This window comes from Erythranthe guttata, chromosome 9 (assembly GCF_056151865.1).
Source record: "Erythranthe guttata isolate IM_541 chromosome 9, IM_541, whole genome shotgun sequence".
Classification (NCBI taxonomy): domain Eukaryota; kingdom Viridiplantae; phylum Streptophyta; class Magnoliopsida; order Lamiales; family Phrymaceae; genus Erythranthe; species Erythranthe guttata.
In genome coordinates this window covers 15,480,229-15,496,864 of record NC_142541.1, presented here as the reverse complement: position 1 = coordinate 15,496,864, position 16,636 = coordinate 15,480,229, and the positions used below count along the sequence as shown (strand labels likewise).

Below are 16,636 nucleotides of genomic sequence, written 5' to 3'. Positions count from 1 at the left end.
ATGGCCAGTATGAATAAAGTGGCAAAGCAAAAACTTGTAAAAGAAGCCATTAAAAACATGTGAATTTATTTTCGATTCTGAAGAGGTTTGTTTATATCACCATAGATATATATAGTGGGAGGAGGGATTTTCAAATACTGGAAGTAACCGGCAACAAAAGTGGTGGAGCACGGCGGTTATTGGTAGTTGAAGAAGGTCGTGGTGTTTGACTTGGTCTGAGAATTGTCCTACGTGGCCACATCATTTTTTTTATTTTTTTTTAATGAAACACAATCAACTTGAAATTTTATGCTTCTTTGCACCTCTATATATAATATATTTATTATTTTCCAATACACCGGGCAAATTTGCTAGACACTCCTTATTTTGTACTTATATTAATACAGCAATAACGAAGCCACAAAACAAGTTTGAGTTTCACAAAAATGAAATATTTAATCATACAATTAAATAAGCTTAGCATTTTTCTGTCAAGACTAGATTAATATAATATACAACAAAAAATAAACTCTTAAACCTTCTATGTACCCGAACACGCGTCTTTCCGGCTTTAATGGGCGAATTCGAGCTCGATTTCTGTTCTCAACGATTAGAAATTAACCAAAGAGAAATCAAATGAACCAATAAGAAGCGCGTCTCTATCTTTTACGACCATAATATAGCAAAATTTTCTTCGTGCCTGAAAGCTAGAAAGAAAGACGAACAATATCAAATATTTAATCATATACTTCTAGAACCTTAATCGATGAAATCCAGTAATGTATACATTTACAAATTAAAACGCGATACCTTATAGAAGCATGCGGATACACTTCAACGGTGAGATGCTTCCACGTCAGCAATAATATTTTGCAGCTGTAATAATTTTGCTGACCTGATATCAAGTATACTAGGTGGCATAGATTGAATAGATCCATGTAACTCAACCAAGTTAAAGAATTCTTGTTTGGTTAAACTCTTCTTCTCAATAAGATTGTCGACAACGGCATCCATAAGTCCTCGGTTTTGCTCAAGAATCTGTGTGAAGAAAGTCCGGAACAAAACCTTAGTATTTTGTCCATTAGTATTGTTTTAAGGGGTAATAATGTCTTTATGACGTACCGATTTAGCACGTTCGTAACAGATGTCGAGGATCCGCAGTGCCTCTGAATCAATATCCTGAAATCAAAATTTTGCATCTCAAGCATTAGCCACGTGCAGGGATATATTATTACAATAAAAATTATGAAAATTGAGCATTTTTTTATGTTTTTGGTACGAGATGTGATGAATGCATAATTTTTCGTAAGTCAATGATTTTTTTTTTTCTTTTTTTGCAAGAATTTCAAGATATAGAAGGAAAATTACATTTATCCTATTTGCAGTCCAGAAGTTGTTCAAGCCGTAATGCTTCTCAGAAAGGCCGCCAAGAACTAAGGTCCGTGCAGCTGAACGAGCATTATCTGCTGTCTCTGCCCAGATAGTACTCAGCTGAAACAAAATAAAAATAAAAATAAAAAATAAATCAAAGAAATAGTAAAACCATCTAAAATATAAGTTCGATAGGTGAAGGCATTGTCAGGTTAATTATATTCCAGCTTAGTACAGAACTGAAGATTTACACCCCTATTCTGCAAAACCTATTCCAAGAAATCACGGAATAATTTGCAAATTCAAGTATGGAAAACAAAATATAGGGTCTCGTTACCTGATGTTCGCCATAGAAAAGTTCGTCAGCTGCACGTGGTGCGAGTTGGACTGTAATGTGATCCAACAGAGATTGTCGGCTGCAAATATAAAATGCTAAGGTTTAGCACATGCATCTAAATACATATGAGAAAACGCATGTTAAACTTATAAACATCCCTTGAATTATTCTTTTAGGAGTATTATATAAAATTAGGTGACTATTAGTAAATTTTAATTAAAATAGTACAAATCAAGACACATACAAGAAAGATAAACTAATAAACTTTTTTAGTAAAACTCTATATTCACTCTCAAAATTTCAATTGTATGGGAAAGAAATAAAAAATATGTAGAAGAAAAATTACAAAATTGCCGATAAAGGGTGGGAGAAAGGATACCTCAACATTCCTTCCTTAAATTTCATGTTGTCCATTTTCAGTCGTACATAACCCATTTCCCTTCCAGCTCTTGGAGAAATTGTCAACTGAAATAAAAATACAGAGAATGCAAAACCTTAAGTCAAATTTGTACGAGAGAACTGTGCCAAATTTGTATCCTCCGTATATATGCAGTAAGATTAGTGAAATTCTAAAGATCAAACCATTGCAGCGCTTTTAATGTATATAATATGCATGACAGTTTAAGAAGTAACGAAACGTAGCAAGTACTAAACATACAAACTCAATATTTCGGAGATCCGGAAAGTTGACAGCAACTACAGCCATAGCTGCTTCATTTATAGCTACTTGCTTCCACATCTCAGGGCTTCTGTCTTTTCTATCTAGCATTCCTCTTTCTTCTATTTGTGCAGCTTGTAACAAGTCATCAGTAGTAATCTGCCACAAGGACAATTATTAATAGGTAAAGCTATTAATACTCTCGAAAAATGTAACCCACATATGTGCCATTTTTTGTTTGAGGGCTGTATTTATACTCGTGTGACATACCCGAATAACATCTCGACACTAATTATTCATACGAAACATGCTTTGGTAGCAACAAGTAGATTTGACCAGTGACTAGAAGAACAAACGTTTTAAAATAGAAAACCAAGTACTTGCATTTCCATGTTAAATGACCATGGACCCGCTCTTATACAAATCTTATATTATTCCAGTTTATTTCTCCTAATCAATCATTTGTAGAATTTTTCCACACCATTCAATGTTTTCAGCAATTCAAAGTGCATACCTCAGTTCTGCTATCACGCATCATATTTATGGCAGCAACTTCTATGATGTTTGCCAGCTCAGCACCGACCATTCCGTCGGTCATACTAGCAACAGCCATATAATCCACATCCGGGGCCATTGGTTTCTTTCGAGCATGAACCTAACACCAGAAAAAGAAACCATAACAAATTATATTTAAACAAATGATTATATATAAGAATAAATTTACACAGACAGCAAACCTTCAGAATCTCAACGCGGCCTATAACTCCAGGCTTGGGAATATATATTTTCCGATCGAACCTCCCAGGTCTGACAAGTGCTGGATCCAAAATGTCTGGTCTATTAGTTGAGGCAATGGTAATGACTTCACCTCTGCCTTCAAACCCATCGAGGCACACAAGAAGCTGGAGCATAGTTATGGTGTTGCGTATTAGTAACGACCCGTACATCATTTATCAATTGGAAACTAAAAGAAATACAATATGCGCAAGAAACCTGATTTAAAGTAGCATCACGCTCTTGTCCACCGGACCCCTTAATTAAACCACGTTCTCTACCAACAGCATCCAGTTCATCAATGAAAACAACAGATGGAGCCTGCATTAGTCACATAAAACTCGGATCTTATTGCCATTTCCATCAATAACTTAAACAGATGTTAGAAGTTAACGTCATTTGAATTATCATAATCGAATAAAGGAAGAGAAAGACTCACATTTTCCCTTGCATCTTGGTAAAGTGCTCGAACACGAGAAGCACCGACACCAACATATATTTCGACGAACTGAGATGCAGAAATGGAGAAGAAGTTAACACCTGCCTCACCAGCCACAGCTTTTGCTAATAATGTTTTACCCACACCGGGGGGCCCACAAAGAAGTATACCACCTGATGATTCCGACCCAAAATTAGGTCACAAAACGAGAAGGACGAATCATATTCCAAGAAAACATGTACTTAAAGTTAATGTTTCTAAGCTGGCCTCTAAACCAACTAGCATAAACTAACACATTGGGAGTTCAGCCGTTAACTGATTTCATATGTATGTAGGAAAATAGTTACCGTAAGACAAGATAAATAGTAACATCTAAGTTTGTCAATCACGGTATCTGACCTGGTATTTTAACTCCACGCCTTCGATACATTTCCCCATGTGTAAAAAACTTCACAACCTCCTCAAGCTCAAGTCGGATTTTCCCAAGCCCTGCAACATCCGTGAACTTCACATCGACACCCCTTTCCAAAAACTGCGGAAGCTTCTTACGTTGGGCCCGCCTCACACGAGCCCCCGACTTCATAAACTGCTGTGCTGTTTTCATGTAAGGATTATCTTCCCCTTTTCCTCCTTCCTCCCCCTCTTCATCACCATCCTCAATCCCCGCCATTTCCTTTTCAAGATCCCTCATCTTCTTCTTCTCGTCAGCCTCCGCTTTTTCTATTTTCAACCTATCATCATAATCCTTCTTCTGCTTTCTATAGTTGAGCACAACAGTTCGGTAAAATATATAGAAGAAGACGAACCCAAGTGCAGTGGAGACATTCGAATCACTAGCTAATCTCTCCCACACTATCGCCATGCTGTCTGAGCTCCTACGCGCTTGCCGTATTGACTCTTCGTACTTCAACTTTTTCATTTCCCTCCTCTTTTGCTTCTCCTCCATTTTCTTCTGCGCTTTTATGGCATTCTCCATCGTCTCCCTATCCTCCTTCATCTTAGCCATCTCGTCGTTCCTCCTCCTCTTGAACTCCTCTCTCACCCTCTTTAACTCCAATGCCTTCTTCGACTGAGGCTTGGTCTTTAGCAACGAAAACATCCATAACGGGATTTTGGACAAGAACCCGAGATAAGGCTTCGGAATATCAGGGTTTTTCACAGATGGACTGTAAGCAGTCATACAGAGACCATCGATTTTCAACTCATCCCACTCTTGCCAAAACTTCGGATCACTCTCGACCGAAGGCAGCACTGTCCTAACAACCTTATTATCCTCCAAAACCACCAAAACTACCTCCGGCCGCTGCTTTAACCCCGCATTCGGCGGCTTAACAATGTGCTTAATCTTGTTTTCCCTTTTCATATCCAATATTTCACTATAACCAAGTCTGTGGGATACAACAGGAAGCCCTTTCGTCCACTTCTCTAGCTCCTCAGGGGTTAGAGCTTCAGTCCTTTTCCCCAAACGCTTCTTTTCGGAAACTTTCGCCGCAGCTAAAGAGGGTTGCGGGAGTGAGGCTGAAATGACAGTTAGTGTTACAGAGAGTTTGACTAAATCCAATGGAGTCTTCCTGAGTTTTGATTCTTCTTCTTTTTCTTCTTCTTCATTTGTGGTGATAGTTTCTGGGGTTTCAGTCAAATTGCATGAAATTCGGGCAAGGGTTTTGGGTTTTGGGAAATTAGGGCGGAATAGGAGAGGAGGAGGAGGTGCGGGTGAGAATGGAGAATTGAGAATGCAATTGCCGGCCATGGAAATTGGCTTAGGCTAAGCTAATGGCATGGGGGTAGAAAAAAATATACGTCGGTCGGAAAGTTCAGAATTCATACATTTTTATCTACCACCGTTAATTCCGATGATGGAGACGAAATTCGTATTGAGGAAGATAAAATGGAGCAATTTTGTGTACGTGTTTTTTTAGAGGACGGGTGGATGTTACAGATGGAGGCTACAGCGGCGTCGCCGTCGGTGCGCGGCGGAGACGGATATGGTTAATCGGCGGTGATGGCCCAAATGGCGGAACCCATTTGCCATACGCTTACAATAATTTCTCCCTCCCTGCAAAAGCCCATTTCTATTGGGCCTGTTTCTGCAAAAGCCCATTTATATCGGGCCTATTCTTTTCATCATTAATTACATATAAAATAACATATTATTATTTTATGACGTGGAAAATATTTATAAAATTTATATTTGTGAATCATTATCGAGCTATACTACGAAAACTTCAACTTTTTAATACTCGGTTTCGGAAATGTTTCGTGTCAAAAATTCAAAGACACGTGTCAAATACATTATGGGTCCTTTTATAAATTTCTTAAAAGTTAGAAACACGTGAGAATAGTAAATTTTCAAATAACTTTATTGTTTCCTAAATTATTTATATGATGTAACGAGCAATTGTAAATTGATACTTTATAGTAAATTTTACTTTGACTATGTTTGTTTTAAAAATTATATAAACAGAATTTATATATAAATAAAAATTTATTCATATATTTTTAATATTTACACATTTCCTCCAAGTCCTCGTATCCTTATTTTCTGAATATGCGGTTTCCTAGTATTTGTTTCCCGATTTCCCTCTATCACCGTTTTCGTAGTTCACAACTATTTGAAAACAAATAACTTATAAATAAAGTCTTATTTCTAAATTAACTTCATGTAATCATACCCCTCATTAATCACAATTTAAAATGAGTATCATACATTTATTTATTTATTTTAAATGTTTATTTTATATTAATTTAACCCACCTATGTTCATATGAAACATGATTTGAGCTTAGATGTACGTAATTAAACAATTAAGTATTGTTTAGTTTAGCTCTGTACTGAGTTCTTTGAGTTGGAGAATTTGAAGCAGAAACCCTAGAAACACAATCCAGCAATCAATCCCATTATCACAATTCACAGTGAATCCAAATTTATAATCTCTCAATCTACTTTTCATTCCTCTTATTTTTCTCAATTCCCACCCCGGAATCATAATCTATCGGCTGAATTAAATAAATGGATTCGTCGTCGAAATTACCCAACCGCATTTCATCTGCCAAAGCTGTTGGACCAATGATTCTCGTCGACCTTCTGTTTTTCCACGGTGCAATTTCGCGCCAGGAAATGAGGTTTAAGTGTGGATACACTGAATTCAACCATTATTTGTTCTTTGTGTGGGGGTGGGGGTGGGGGTGGGGGTGGGGGTGGAGGGAGGGGCGAGAAATTGGCTTTTTTTCCCTCTTTTTTGGGGTGATAGTGGAAGCTTATGGGGTGGGGGTTGGGTTTGGCAGATTGGAGTGGGTTAATTTTTTGATGGGGTTCAAAGTGAATTTGAATTCTGGGATGGCGCTTGGTTTTAGCCATCTGGAGGATTTCTGGAGGTAATATTTCAGTCATTTCTCTTCTTTTTTTTTAATGCTGTAAATTTGATGCTTTTTGTTTGTTTAGGTAGGCGTAAATACAGAAAGTATTAATGCCATAAGCTTTTCATTTCCATGGATAATTATGTAATTATTGTTCATTAATTACTTGTATGACAGTATGTCAAAGTAAGAATGTTTCTTACCTGGCCCATTTATGAGTTGTTGTTGGTTACATGGATGGAAATTTTTATTTAATGCTTGGACGGTGTGTTTTTGTTCTGAAATAACGTGAATTAGCGCACTTCTAATGTGATTGCTGCAGTTTTCATTTGCATTGCCGTGCTTGTGACATGCTTCAAAAAAATACGAGTGTTGAAAAACCAGTGGTAAATTTTTTGAACATCGATGACAAGGAGTATAAAGTTGACATACTTGAATATTTGGGAGTTGTGAGAAAGCTTCACTTTCTTTGCGCAACTCTGGCGCAGCATTTAGGCACCTATTGAGAAATCTCAAAATCCGTCATTTTGGGATACATATTTGCGCAAAAAAAGCTCGAAAAAAAATCACAGTTAGCGCACCTCTTTCTCCTTTTGAGCATCCTGCGGATTCTCTAATCCATCTTTTCATCATAAATAATACCTATAAACCAATAAGCTATCTAAAGATCTGGACCTTCCAAATAGATTCATTTTCCCTGTCAACCATTTGGTAGTAGATTGAATATTTCATAAATTCTAGACTTACATGTTTCTTATCTAGAAATACCCCCATTCAAACTCAAAATAGAATTTATAACAATTCTGAGGCAATAGCACAGTCCTAAGGTTTCAAGCACCTTCAGAGAATTCTAAAATCGTTGCCGTGGACAAAAGGTAAGGTGAGTCTTTTGTCATTCATGTATTTTTTGGTATAAGGAGTTTTATTAGATTGACGAGCTTAATTAAACAATTTAGTGAATTCCCACCATCACTTTTTCTTTGTTGGGAATTTGAATAGTGAATGAGCTCTTTCTTAGTTCTTATGATTTCGGGGGGTAATAATTCAATTATTTCTCTTTTTTAAAAAAAAAATTGTGTAAATTTAATGCTTTTTGTTTGTTTTAGGTAAGTGAAAGTGCAGATAGGATTAAACTAATAATCTTTTATTTTCCATGGATTATGTGCACTTATTATTCATAAATTATCTTTTTTTCTTTCTTTGCTCATTTCACAGTGTGAAAAGTAAGAATATTTCTTCACTGGTGCAGAGATGAATTGTTGCTGATTTACATGGTGTTTGTGAAAAGTGGGAATTCATTCTTCTCTGTCGACCATTTGGTGGTGGATTGAAGGTTTCCTAAATTCCAGACCTACGTGGTGTTTCTTGTCTAGGAAAACCCCCCATTCTAATTCAAAATAGAGTTTATAACAACTCTGAGGCGGTGATCCAGTCCCAAGGTTCCAAGCACCTCTAGAGGATTCTAAAATCGCTGCTGTGGACAGGAAAGTAAGGTGAGTCTTTTGTCATTCATGTGTTTTGGGTGTTAACTTTACCATTTCTCTTGTTGTGCATGTTTCGTGCTTTCTTTTTGTGATTTATGTGCCTTGATGTCTCAGTTCAAGTGTCTGGGCTGCTTATTCTCGTGGCATGTATACAACTTTTTCCTTAATTTTCAAAATTGTGAGGTTTAACCCTAATTTCGAGGTTCTGAAATCTTTATTTTGTTCCAATACCCTGTTAATAATTACCTCATCCAAAAGCATAAAATTTTACAGAGAGTATAATTTTTTATCTTGATGACTTAAACAACAATTGTGTGTCAGTTTGGTTTCTTTTTAAAGACGAACCTGTGACGTGCCTCTTGTCTACAAAAGTTAACTTTTCCAACATAATTTGAGGATTTAAAAAAATGATGATTTTTTGCAGGATTAGTGCATTAGCAGTGTTTAAACTGAGTTTCTCACGGGAAATAAAAGGGGTATTATTAGAGCATTCCGTAAGAAATAATGATGAACGACGATGAGCTCTTGGTTTCCTTCTTTGTGAGTAAGACGACATCCGCATCTACCGACGATGTTTCCTCGAGTGTTCGTCGACCTTTAAGGAAAGGAGTGAGCTCGAAAGGCCGACCCAGTAAGCCAGAGAGCTGTCCAGAGCAAACACGGCAAAAGAATTGGCCTTCCACTAGAGCCAGAACAGTTTTATCTTGGTTAATTCATTCAGGGGTTGTTTCCCTGAATGAAGTAATTCAGTTTCAAAACCCTGAAAACAACGCGGTTTTGAAACAAAGTATAATAACCAAAAATGGACTCTTGTGCACATGTTGTAACAAGACGCTCTCAATCTCCGATTTTGCTGCACATGCTGGTTCAAATTCAAAATGGCCTTGCATGAGTCTTTTCATGGAATATGGAAAGTCATTAATCTTATGTCAGCTTGAAGCCTGGTCAGCAGAATACAAGGAAAAAAAATCCCCTGGTGAATTTAGTCAGGTTGATGAAGGTGATGATATATGTGGCAAATGTGGTATGGAAGGTGAATTGGTGCTGTGCGATAATTGCCCAGCCGCATTTCATCAGGCATGCCTGTCTGAGCAGGTTTGTATTTGTTTACACCTATGATCTCGGTCGAGTCGCTTTCCTTTAATTGTTACTTTTGTATTACAGTTTGACATGGATAGTCCACATCTTCTTTCCATACTTGATTTTATTCTTGCTGTAGAAAGCAGCTCGAAATACCTACTTGAACAAGGATATGGTCTGTCTTACTATTCCTACACGTGGGTGATTTTGCTATTACAAGCGAGTTAGACGGGTTTAAATGAAGTGGTCTCTTATCTCATTTTAGCTTAGGAGAAGAAAAGTGCACTAAATTTCTATTAATTTCACTTCCTAATTTGGATGAATCTTCTCCTACTAAGCTAAATTAACTCATAAATGAGAAACTAGTTTCTTTGACGTTACCTATTTATTATTATTTTTTTAAAGTTACATAACCTGTTGTCTGTTTATAGAATTATAAGGTTTTAAAAGATCAAAGTTAAAAAATATATTTTACCTCCCAAGATTTTCAAACTTAATGAGAGGGCTGTTTCAATGAAGACATATGTAGATACTCCGCACGTGAACTTGTTTCTAGAAAGTGTAAATCTCTTTGTAAATCACCATTTACGACTAGAATTAAATGTTCTCTGAATCAATAAAGGAAAAAAAAATAGAAAAATGAACCGCTCAAGCTCATACGTCATAAGTCGTAAGACATAAATATATCTATTTCAGTAAATGCTTTCCCAGATAAATAGCAAGCCAAATTTTCTCAGGGAACCATTTAATGAAAAATAAATGTAGTTATGAGCGTGACTCGTTCATTTTTCATGTATGTGCTATAGAGATTGGCATGTGCAAAATAGGAAAAAAAATTATATGAACATATTTTACGTTGGTTCTTCGTCAAAATGCAGCTGCATGCAAACCAAAATGAATTATTGCTTAAGACATGAAATAGCATGCAGACATTGGTTAGTAGAGTTTTACCACTAGATTTATATGGAATTTCCAGTTTTTTTCTCCATGCCAAAGTATATAAAGAGACTTTAATAGCGGAAGGGCTTGATCGAATTCTTACTTTATGAGTAATTTTAATTTATTTGCTCAATGAATCATAACTCATTGACAGTTGTCATTTTGCTTTTAAACTGATGAACATTTCCTTTTGGTATCTCAACTGCACTTTTACGCCAAGTCGGCAACTAATTTGACCATTTATACGTAATAAATTCTTCGTATAGCTTTTTTTGTGGAATTCAGAAATCTCATAATTATGAGCAAAGAAATCTTCGAGTATCCTTTTTATTGGCACACATTCCTTGCTTTTATGTGAGCCTTTTAGTGAGTCTGCAAATTTAGGTACATCGAAAGTTGAACTGACGTATTTAATTTTCTGTCCTGAAGATTCCTGAAGGAAACTGGTATTGTCTACAATGCCGCTGTCTCACTTGCTGGGATGTGGTCAGTGATCAAACTGCTTCATTTTCTGCTGGGACTTTGAGATGCTCACTGTGCAAACACAGCTGTAAGTTGCATCTTTGTTAGTGGTGGATTATTTGTCCAATTTTCGTACACCGATTGTTTACATTGAAAACAGGCTGCTGTGATTTGTTTGATTTACATTAATTTAATAAATTTACGAGAAACATAGAACTGTGGAATTTTCTGTTGACTATTGATTGCTGAATGATACTGATTAGCTAATGCTTGTTGTACAGATCATGAGACGTGCATTGAAGGGAAATATGCAAAGATGGGGAGCTTACATAAGTGGTTCTGTGGAGTCAGCTGTCACAAGGTATTTTTTTCGAATCAGTTAAATTATTAATAGATTAAATAATACTATACAGATTTGAAGTCAAAATTTAAGAACAAACGTGTTGAATTATTTCAAAGATTAAATAGTTTGACTTTATATTATAGCAAACGGAGCAATAATTTTGGGACAAGTATATGTGGGTGTTAGACGGTTGACCTCCTGTTTCTTGTTTGTGTGATTAATTACAAGTAAATGTTTTCAAACTTGTTCCTCATTTAAATCCTTTTGAGTATGAATGTGTTAATCGAAAGTATGCATAAGTTAGAAGATGATAGAAGTATGCAACCACTTATATTTATGCTCCCGTCGGAATCTCATTTATTGGAAACTTTGATATTATGGATTTCTGTTTTAGGATAATACATTGAGTGAATATTTTTGTCAATAATTTGAATTATTCGTCTGCGCAGATCTACAAAGGTCTTCAAACTCGCGTTGGATTGATGAATGACATCAGTGATGGAATCTCTTGGAGACTACTACAATGCATTAATGGCGACTTTAAAGCACATTCGTCTATGGACTTTCTTGCTTTAAAAGCCGAATGCAACTCCAGATTAGCTGTTGCCATCACAATTATAGAAGACTATTTTCTCCAAATGGTGGATCCAAAAACCAAAATAGATATGATACCGCAAACAATATACAACTGGGGGTAACTTTTATAGTTTTACGTTCACTTTTTACGATAATGAGCAATTGCATTCATGTCTATGTTTCCATTCTTTTCTTCTTCTTTTTGGTAACATTGTTGAAGCATCGGTAGGTATTTTGATTGCGACATTTTACCGAACGGAATATAATGATTTGTTATGCTTCTCGCAGATCACAATTTCCTCGACTGGACTTTGAAGGATTTTTTACTGTTGTATTGGAGAAAGAGGATGTTATGGTGTCTGTGGCATCAATCAGGTATTCAATACCCCCCATGGGTTTGCTTGAATTATTAAAAAAATTATTAATGTAAACGCACTCGTTTGTCTAAATTGTTTATTTGTGTTTTTCTTGGTAAACTAGCAAAATTTGGTCATTTTCTTAAAAGTATTTAATTGGATTAGATTTGATTGTCAAATAGTAAGAAAGATTAAATTATTAAGCACACAGTTGGACATTTTGTGTTTGAGTGGTTAAACACAATGAATTATTTTATCGATCAAAATCAAATACTGCCGTATTAAATATGAATTTCATTTTTGTAGAACAATAATAGCAAAAATAAAGCTGCATTGTAAAAATAAGAAAGAAAGAGAACTCATTAAGAATTATAATAAAAATAAATAATTGAAATAAATGGAGAAGAATGGCATAAGTCCAAAACACAGTAAAGTTGAAGCTGAGATTTTGTTCCTATAAGTAAAACGAATCAGGAAATCGGATGACACGAGTGTATTCTCGAATAGGTAGGTTGAAACTGATAAATGTGAACGTTAATATGATAGTTTATTACAGCCTATAGAGTCTTATTGAGACAACGTTAAGCAGCATTGACATTGAATAGAATATTTATTAGTTACGAGAACAACACCAAAACTCCTACTAGGTTAAGAAAAGTCGCAAATGAGATTCAAATCAAATGGATTTTTCGACTAGAATTTTTTTTTTTTTTTTTTTTGTAATTGAATCATTTTTTTTATGAAGTGTAGTCATAAATGGATTATGTACTAAGGAGTTTATTAATTTATATATTTCGTGAGGTCTATATGAATTATCGTGCATGTATTATCTTATAAATCTAACAAACGATTAATTTACCATGTTGTCCTCAAGTCAGGGTGGACCAAAATTATTACTTGCACTAGATTATTAATCAATCGAGTATTAAATTAGTGAAGTTCTACTAGCGAGGGTTGTTGAGCTGTTCATATCTCACTAAGTTTCCGTAATATATTTGCTTTATTATTCAAAATTAGAAGACAATTGCTAACTTAATGAGCTGTTAATTTGCAGAATACACGGGAGAGATGTCGCAGAGTTACCTTTTGTAGCTACTTGCAGAAAATTCCAGAAACGGGGCATGTGTCGACTCCTTCTTTCTTCTATAGAAGAGGTAATTTATTCCGTAAAAAATCACGTTGGAACAGATTTTGAAAGATACTAGGTACAAAACACGTGTTGCTAATTTATTTTTGCTTGGTAATAATTGTGATTAATTAATGAGTTTGAGAAGTCTTCTAACCCTGATGCATAGATCCTATATTTGCGTAGCTTGTACGTAATTTATTCTGCAATTAATTTGAGTTTTTATTGTGGATGTAGATGCTTAAAGCGTTAAAAGTCGAGAAGCTAGTACTACCTGCATCAAGCCCCGAGTTAGTCCAGACATGGACGAACAAGTTCGGTTTTCAACATTTGGACGAGGATGATAAAATAAGTCTAAGGAAAGTCAACTTGATGCTGCTTCCCAACTCCACATGGCTTAAGAAGCCTCTCGTGTAATCGGGAAAAAAAATGGTCCGAAATGACGATATTCTTTTATCATAAATTCATCAAGAACCGACGAATTCTCCTTTATTCTGAGAGAGTGCATTTTTGCAAAATCGATTTTGTAAATAGGTGGAAATTATATTTACTAGGGGTTGTGGTTAGGTAGAACCTAATGTAATTAGGTGGTTAGTTATTAGATAAGTAGTTGAAGTTAGAATCAAACTCTCATCTTAATTTACATTAACAATAGTTGTAGAATTTTGTATTTCCATCAATTTACTATTAGTACGTCAGTTATGATAGTGATGCACACATGCTTAATTCCGTTAGAGGTACTAACGGAATTGACGGGAAAAGGACCAAAAGTGTTGAATTTCTAAAACATGAAGGCCTAAATGTATTTTTTTGTGAATGTAGGGACCAAATGTGAAATTGGTACAAACTTGGGACGAAAACTAAAATTTTCCCTCCCAAAATCTAAATATATATCATTAAGTAGCAACAACAATGTAGCAATTAGTGAATTAGGTTCCATCATTTAATCATACTTCTTAATCTGGAAATGGTAGATAATTAAGACAAAATTACTAGGTTTACAATAACAACATAGGACAAATCAAAACCTAGTACTTGGACAGCCAAATAACATCAAGAACAACAGATACAGCCAGCAAGAAGCAGCTGAAGAAAGTGAATGCAATCGAAACAGCGACACGATTGCAAAAAACGTGCAACGGTTTGCAGAAATTGGGTAGTGCCGAATGATGGATACCCGTTCGATTTAGGTTCGTTACGCCCGAAGCAGCCGATCCAGCACTCATCATAGCATATGCAAATATCTGCAGATTAAGAAACAGTTCTATTAATTGGATATTTCAAAATGACAAATTTATTTTTTCTGGTGTTGTATTACCTGATCTCCGGCAAAAAGGAGCCAAGCGTGGTTTCTAGAAGGAACGACGGGAGACTTCCGGAACATTCTGGAAACGGTGATAAGGAGTTGAAGCAACGAATGAACCGCCACAGCGGCCGAAACTCCGACCAGATACCTGATGATGCATAGTTGGCACAATTAGAAGTTTTGCGTTAACTTAACGCGCTTTTCATCGAAAATGCATACGTCGTTTATCATTTTTAAATTAATTATATTATTTATCGATCTTGTATAATATGTTCATTTTATTTCACTCTTGCCATTTTTGTTGGCATTGTTTTTTCTTAAATGTAGGTTAAAAGAGGTGATATGAGAGTGCATGACCTAGTGACACACACACACACACACACACACACACAGAGAGAGAGAGAGAGAGAGAGAGAGAGAGAGAGAGAGAGAGAGAGAGAGAGAGAGAGAGAGAGAGAGAGAGAGAGAGAGAGAGAGAGAGAGAGAGAGAGAGAGAGAGAGAGAGAGAGAGAGAGAGAGAGAGAGAGAGAGAGAGAGAGAGAGAGAGAGAGAGAGAGAGAGAGAGAGAGAGAGAGAGAGAGAGAGAGAGAGAGAGAGAGAGAGAGAGAGAGAGAGAGAGAGAGAGAGAGAGAGAGAGAGAGAGAGAGAGAGAGAGAGAGAGAGAGAGAGAGAGAGAGAGAGAGAGAGAGAGAGAGAGAGAGAGAGAGAGAGAGAGAGAGAGAGAGAGAGAGAGAGATGAGTTGATGTTCACGGGTGCTTGTTTTTATTAACCTATCTGATGGCGTGGATCACGGGTTTTTTAGAATGAAGACCAACAAATGAAATTAACTAATTTATATTCTAAAATACTGCTTATTACTGATGCTGTAAATTCAAAATTGTAATAATTAATCCAGTTTCTTTTTACAATTAAACCTTTTTGCAAAATAATACTCCATCCCTTTCTAAATAAGTGTCACTTTTCACTTTTCACAAAGATTAAGAAACTCAATAAATATATCTTGATTTTAGAAAAATCATATAAAAATGATTAAAATAACCTTTAATATTTAATGATTTATAAGAGAAAATTAATAAATAGAGTTTCATTAATAAGGTTAAAACTGGAAAATTGCATTTAATGCAGTATTGGAAATATAAAAGTGACAGATAATATAGAACAAAAATATTTTCAAAAAAAAGACAGTTATTGTGGAACAGAGAGAGTAATCATTTAATACTTACTATGTGGCAGTATTTCATGCATTAAATAAACAATCTCAAAAAAAAAAAAACATGTAAAATTCAACAGCAGTAACATATTATCTTAGTGTTATTCACTGATGTAGATAATTTATGAAGAAAATTAACGAGGGCAAGAAAGTAATTTAACGGAGAACTTACTCAAAGGAATCAGAGAAAGACCAGTTGGAGTACAAAGGAATGCTGAATCCGTACAGAGAAATGGTGGAAGCCTCCTTCGCCGTCGTCATCACCGACACCGCCGTCACGCTGGTCAACAGGCACATCATCCGTACGCCTGCATGCGTGACGTCACCTTTCTTATGATGTACTGCATCCCCCATCCTCCTCCTCCTTCTCTCCGCCCTTTCCCCAACCAACGGACCGCTCATTGGGCCGCTCTCCGCCGCCGCCGGCACCTTCGTCTCCGGCAGCTCAATGCTCACCTCCGCCGCCGCCGCCCCATTCTTCATCTTTTTTTTCTTTGGATTATTAATTTCTCTCTGGTTGGAAATTGGAATGGTGAAACACTGAGTAGTAAATTATGTTTCTTGGTTTCGAGAGAAGAGTTGCTTAAAAATGGAGGAAAGGGACACGTGGCGGGAAATGGGAGGGGGGTCAAAGGGGGGGTCAAGCGAATTGACTAGTGTCTAATGGGGGAAAGTGCAGCCCCGTGATTTAATAGTACGGTGAAATTATCGATGTTTGTTTCTCTCTCACCTGGTTTGCACGTGACTATATAGAGATTTACACGTCATTTTTTTTATATTTATCTCATTAACAAATTCAAATATTCAAGATCCTAATTTTGTCTATTTATGCATAAGAA

General features: G+C 36.1%; 3 protein-coding genes across 7 annotated transcripts; 1 reads left to right on the top strand and 2 right to left on the bottom strand.

Annotated features, from left to right (window-relative positions):
• Positions 1–394: 394 nt before the first annotated feature.
• EMB2083 (AAA-type ATPase family protein) lies at positions 395–5,649 on the bottom strand. 3 transcript variants are annotated; one of them, XR_016033502.1, is made up of 13 exons: positions 3,958–5,649; positions 3,559–3,731; positions 3,339–3,440; positions 3,083–3,247; positions 2,860–3,000; positions 2,346–2,504; positions 2,067–2,152; positions 1,688–1,766; positions 1,348–1,470; positions 1,102–1,158; positions 790–1,017; positions 602–679; positions 395–548 (listed from the first exon to the last, which is right to left on the bottom strand). XR_016033502.1 is itself a non-coding variant. In XM_013001024.2 (12 exons), exons 1-11 carry the CDS (start codon positions 5,306–5,308, stop codon positions 814–816), a joined length of 2,640 nt encoding a protein of 879 aa, XP_012856478.2. In that variant the 5' UTR covers positions 5,309–5,649; the 3' UTR covers positions 395–686; positions 790–813. The 3 variants fall into 3 exon arrangements, 2 of the variants coding, with proteins under 2 accessions (XP_012856478.2, XP_012856479.2); XM_013001024.2 differs by having other exon boundaries at positions 395–686; XM_013001025.2 differs by having other exon boundaries at positions 395–679.
• Positions 5,650–6,324: 675 nt separating this feature from the next.
• Positions 6,325–13,991, top strand: LOC105975990 (increased DNA methylation 1). Of its 3 annotated transcripts, none has more exons than XM_088823098.1 (9): positions 6,325–6,932; positions 8,164–8,353; positions 8,823–9,493; positions 10,847–10,967; positions 11,161–11,240; positions 11,672–11,916; positions 12,087–12,173; positions 13,209–13,308; positions 13,518–13,991. In XM_088823098.1, exons 3-9 carry the CDS (start codon positions 8,903–8,905, stop codon positions 13,695–13,697), a joined length of 1,404 nt encoding a protein of 467 aa, XP_088679224.1. In that variant the 5' UTR covers positions 6,325–6,932; positions 8,164–8,353; positions 8,823–8,902; the 3' UTR covers positions 13,698–13,991. The 3 variants fall into 3 exon arrangements, with proteins under 3 accessions (XP_088679224.1, XP_088679222.1, XP_088679223.1); XM_088823096.1 differs by having other exon boundaries at positions 8,164–8,407; XM_088823097.1 differs by lacking the exon at positions 6,325–6,932 and adding an exon at positions 7,699–7,794 and having other exon boundaries at positions 8,164–8,407.
• A 121-nt stretch (positions 13,992–14,112) lies between these two features.
• On the bottom strand, positions 14,113–16,459 carry LOC105975952 (CASP-like protein 3A1). The gene is made up of 3 exons (XM_013001215.2): positions 15,970–16,459; positions 14,599–14,734; positions 14,113–14,524 (listed from the first exon to the last, which is right to left on the bottom strand). Exons 1-3 carry the CDS (start codon positions 16,278–16,280, stop codon positions 14,309–14,311), a joined length of 663 nt encoding a protein of 220 aa, XP_012856669.2. The 5' UTR covers positions 16,281–16,459; the 3' UTR covers positions 14,113–14,308.
• Between the last annotated feature and the right edge of the window lie 177 nt (positions 16,460–16,636).

Excerpts from the sequence above, each read along its gene's own strand:
- LOC105975990 (XM_088823098.1), top strand. The coding sequence starts at position 8,903 with ATGATGAACGACGATGAGCTCTTGGTTTCCTTCTTTGTGAGTAAGACG. Across the intron at positions 11,917-12,086 it reads CAAACAATATACAACTGGGG|ATCACAATTTCCTCGACTGG; the intron begins GTAACTTTTATA and ends TGCTTCTCGCAG. Across the intron at positions 12,174-13,208 it reads GTGTCTGTGGCATCAATCAG|AATACACGGGAGAGATGTCG; the intron begins GTATTCAATACC and ends GTTAATTTGCAG.
- EMB2083 (XM_013001024.2), bottom strand. The coding sequence starts at position 5,308 with ATGGCCGGCAATTGCATTCTCAATTCTCCATTCTCACCCGCACCTCCT. Across the intron at positions 2,153-2,345 it reads ATCTCCGAAATATTGAGTTT|TTGACAATTTCTCCAAGAGC; the intron begins GTATGTTTAGTA and ends TTTTTATTTCAG. Across the intron at positions 1,159-1,347 it reads GGACTGCAAATAGGATAAAT|GATATTGATTCAGAGGCACT; the intron begins GTAATTTTCCTT and ends TTTTGATTTCAG.
- LOC105975952 (XM_013001215.2), bottom strand. The coding sequence starts at position 16,280 with ATGAAGAATGGGGCGGCGGCGGCGGAGGTGAGCATTGAGCTGCCGGAG. Across the intron at positions 14,735-15,969 it reads TCTTTCTCTGATTCCTTTGA|GTATCTGGTCGGAGTTTCGG; the intron begins GTAAGTTCTCCG and ends ATGCATCATCAG. Across the intron at positions 14,525-14,598 it reads TCCTTTTTGCCGGAGATCAG|ATATTTGCATATGCTATGAT; the intron begins GTAATACAACAC and ends CTTAATCTGCAG.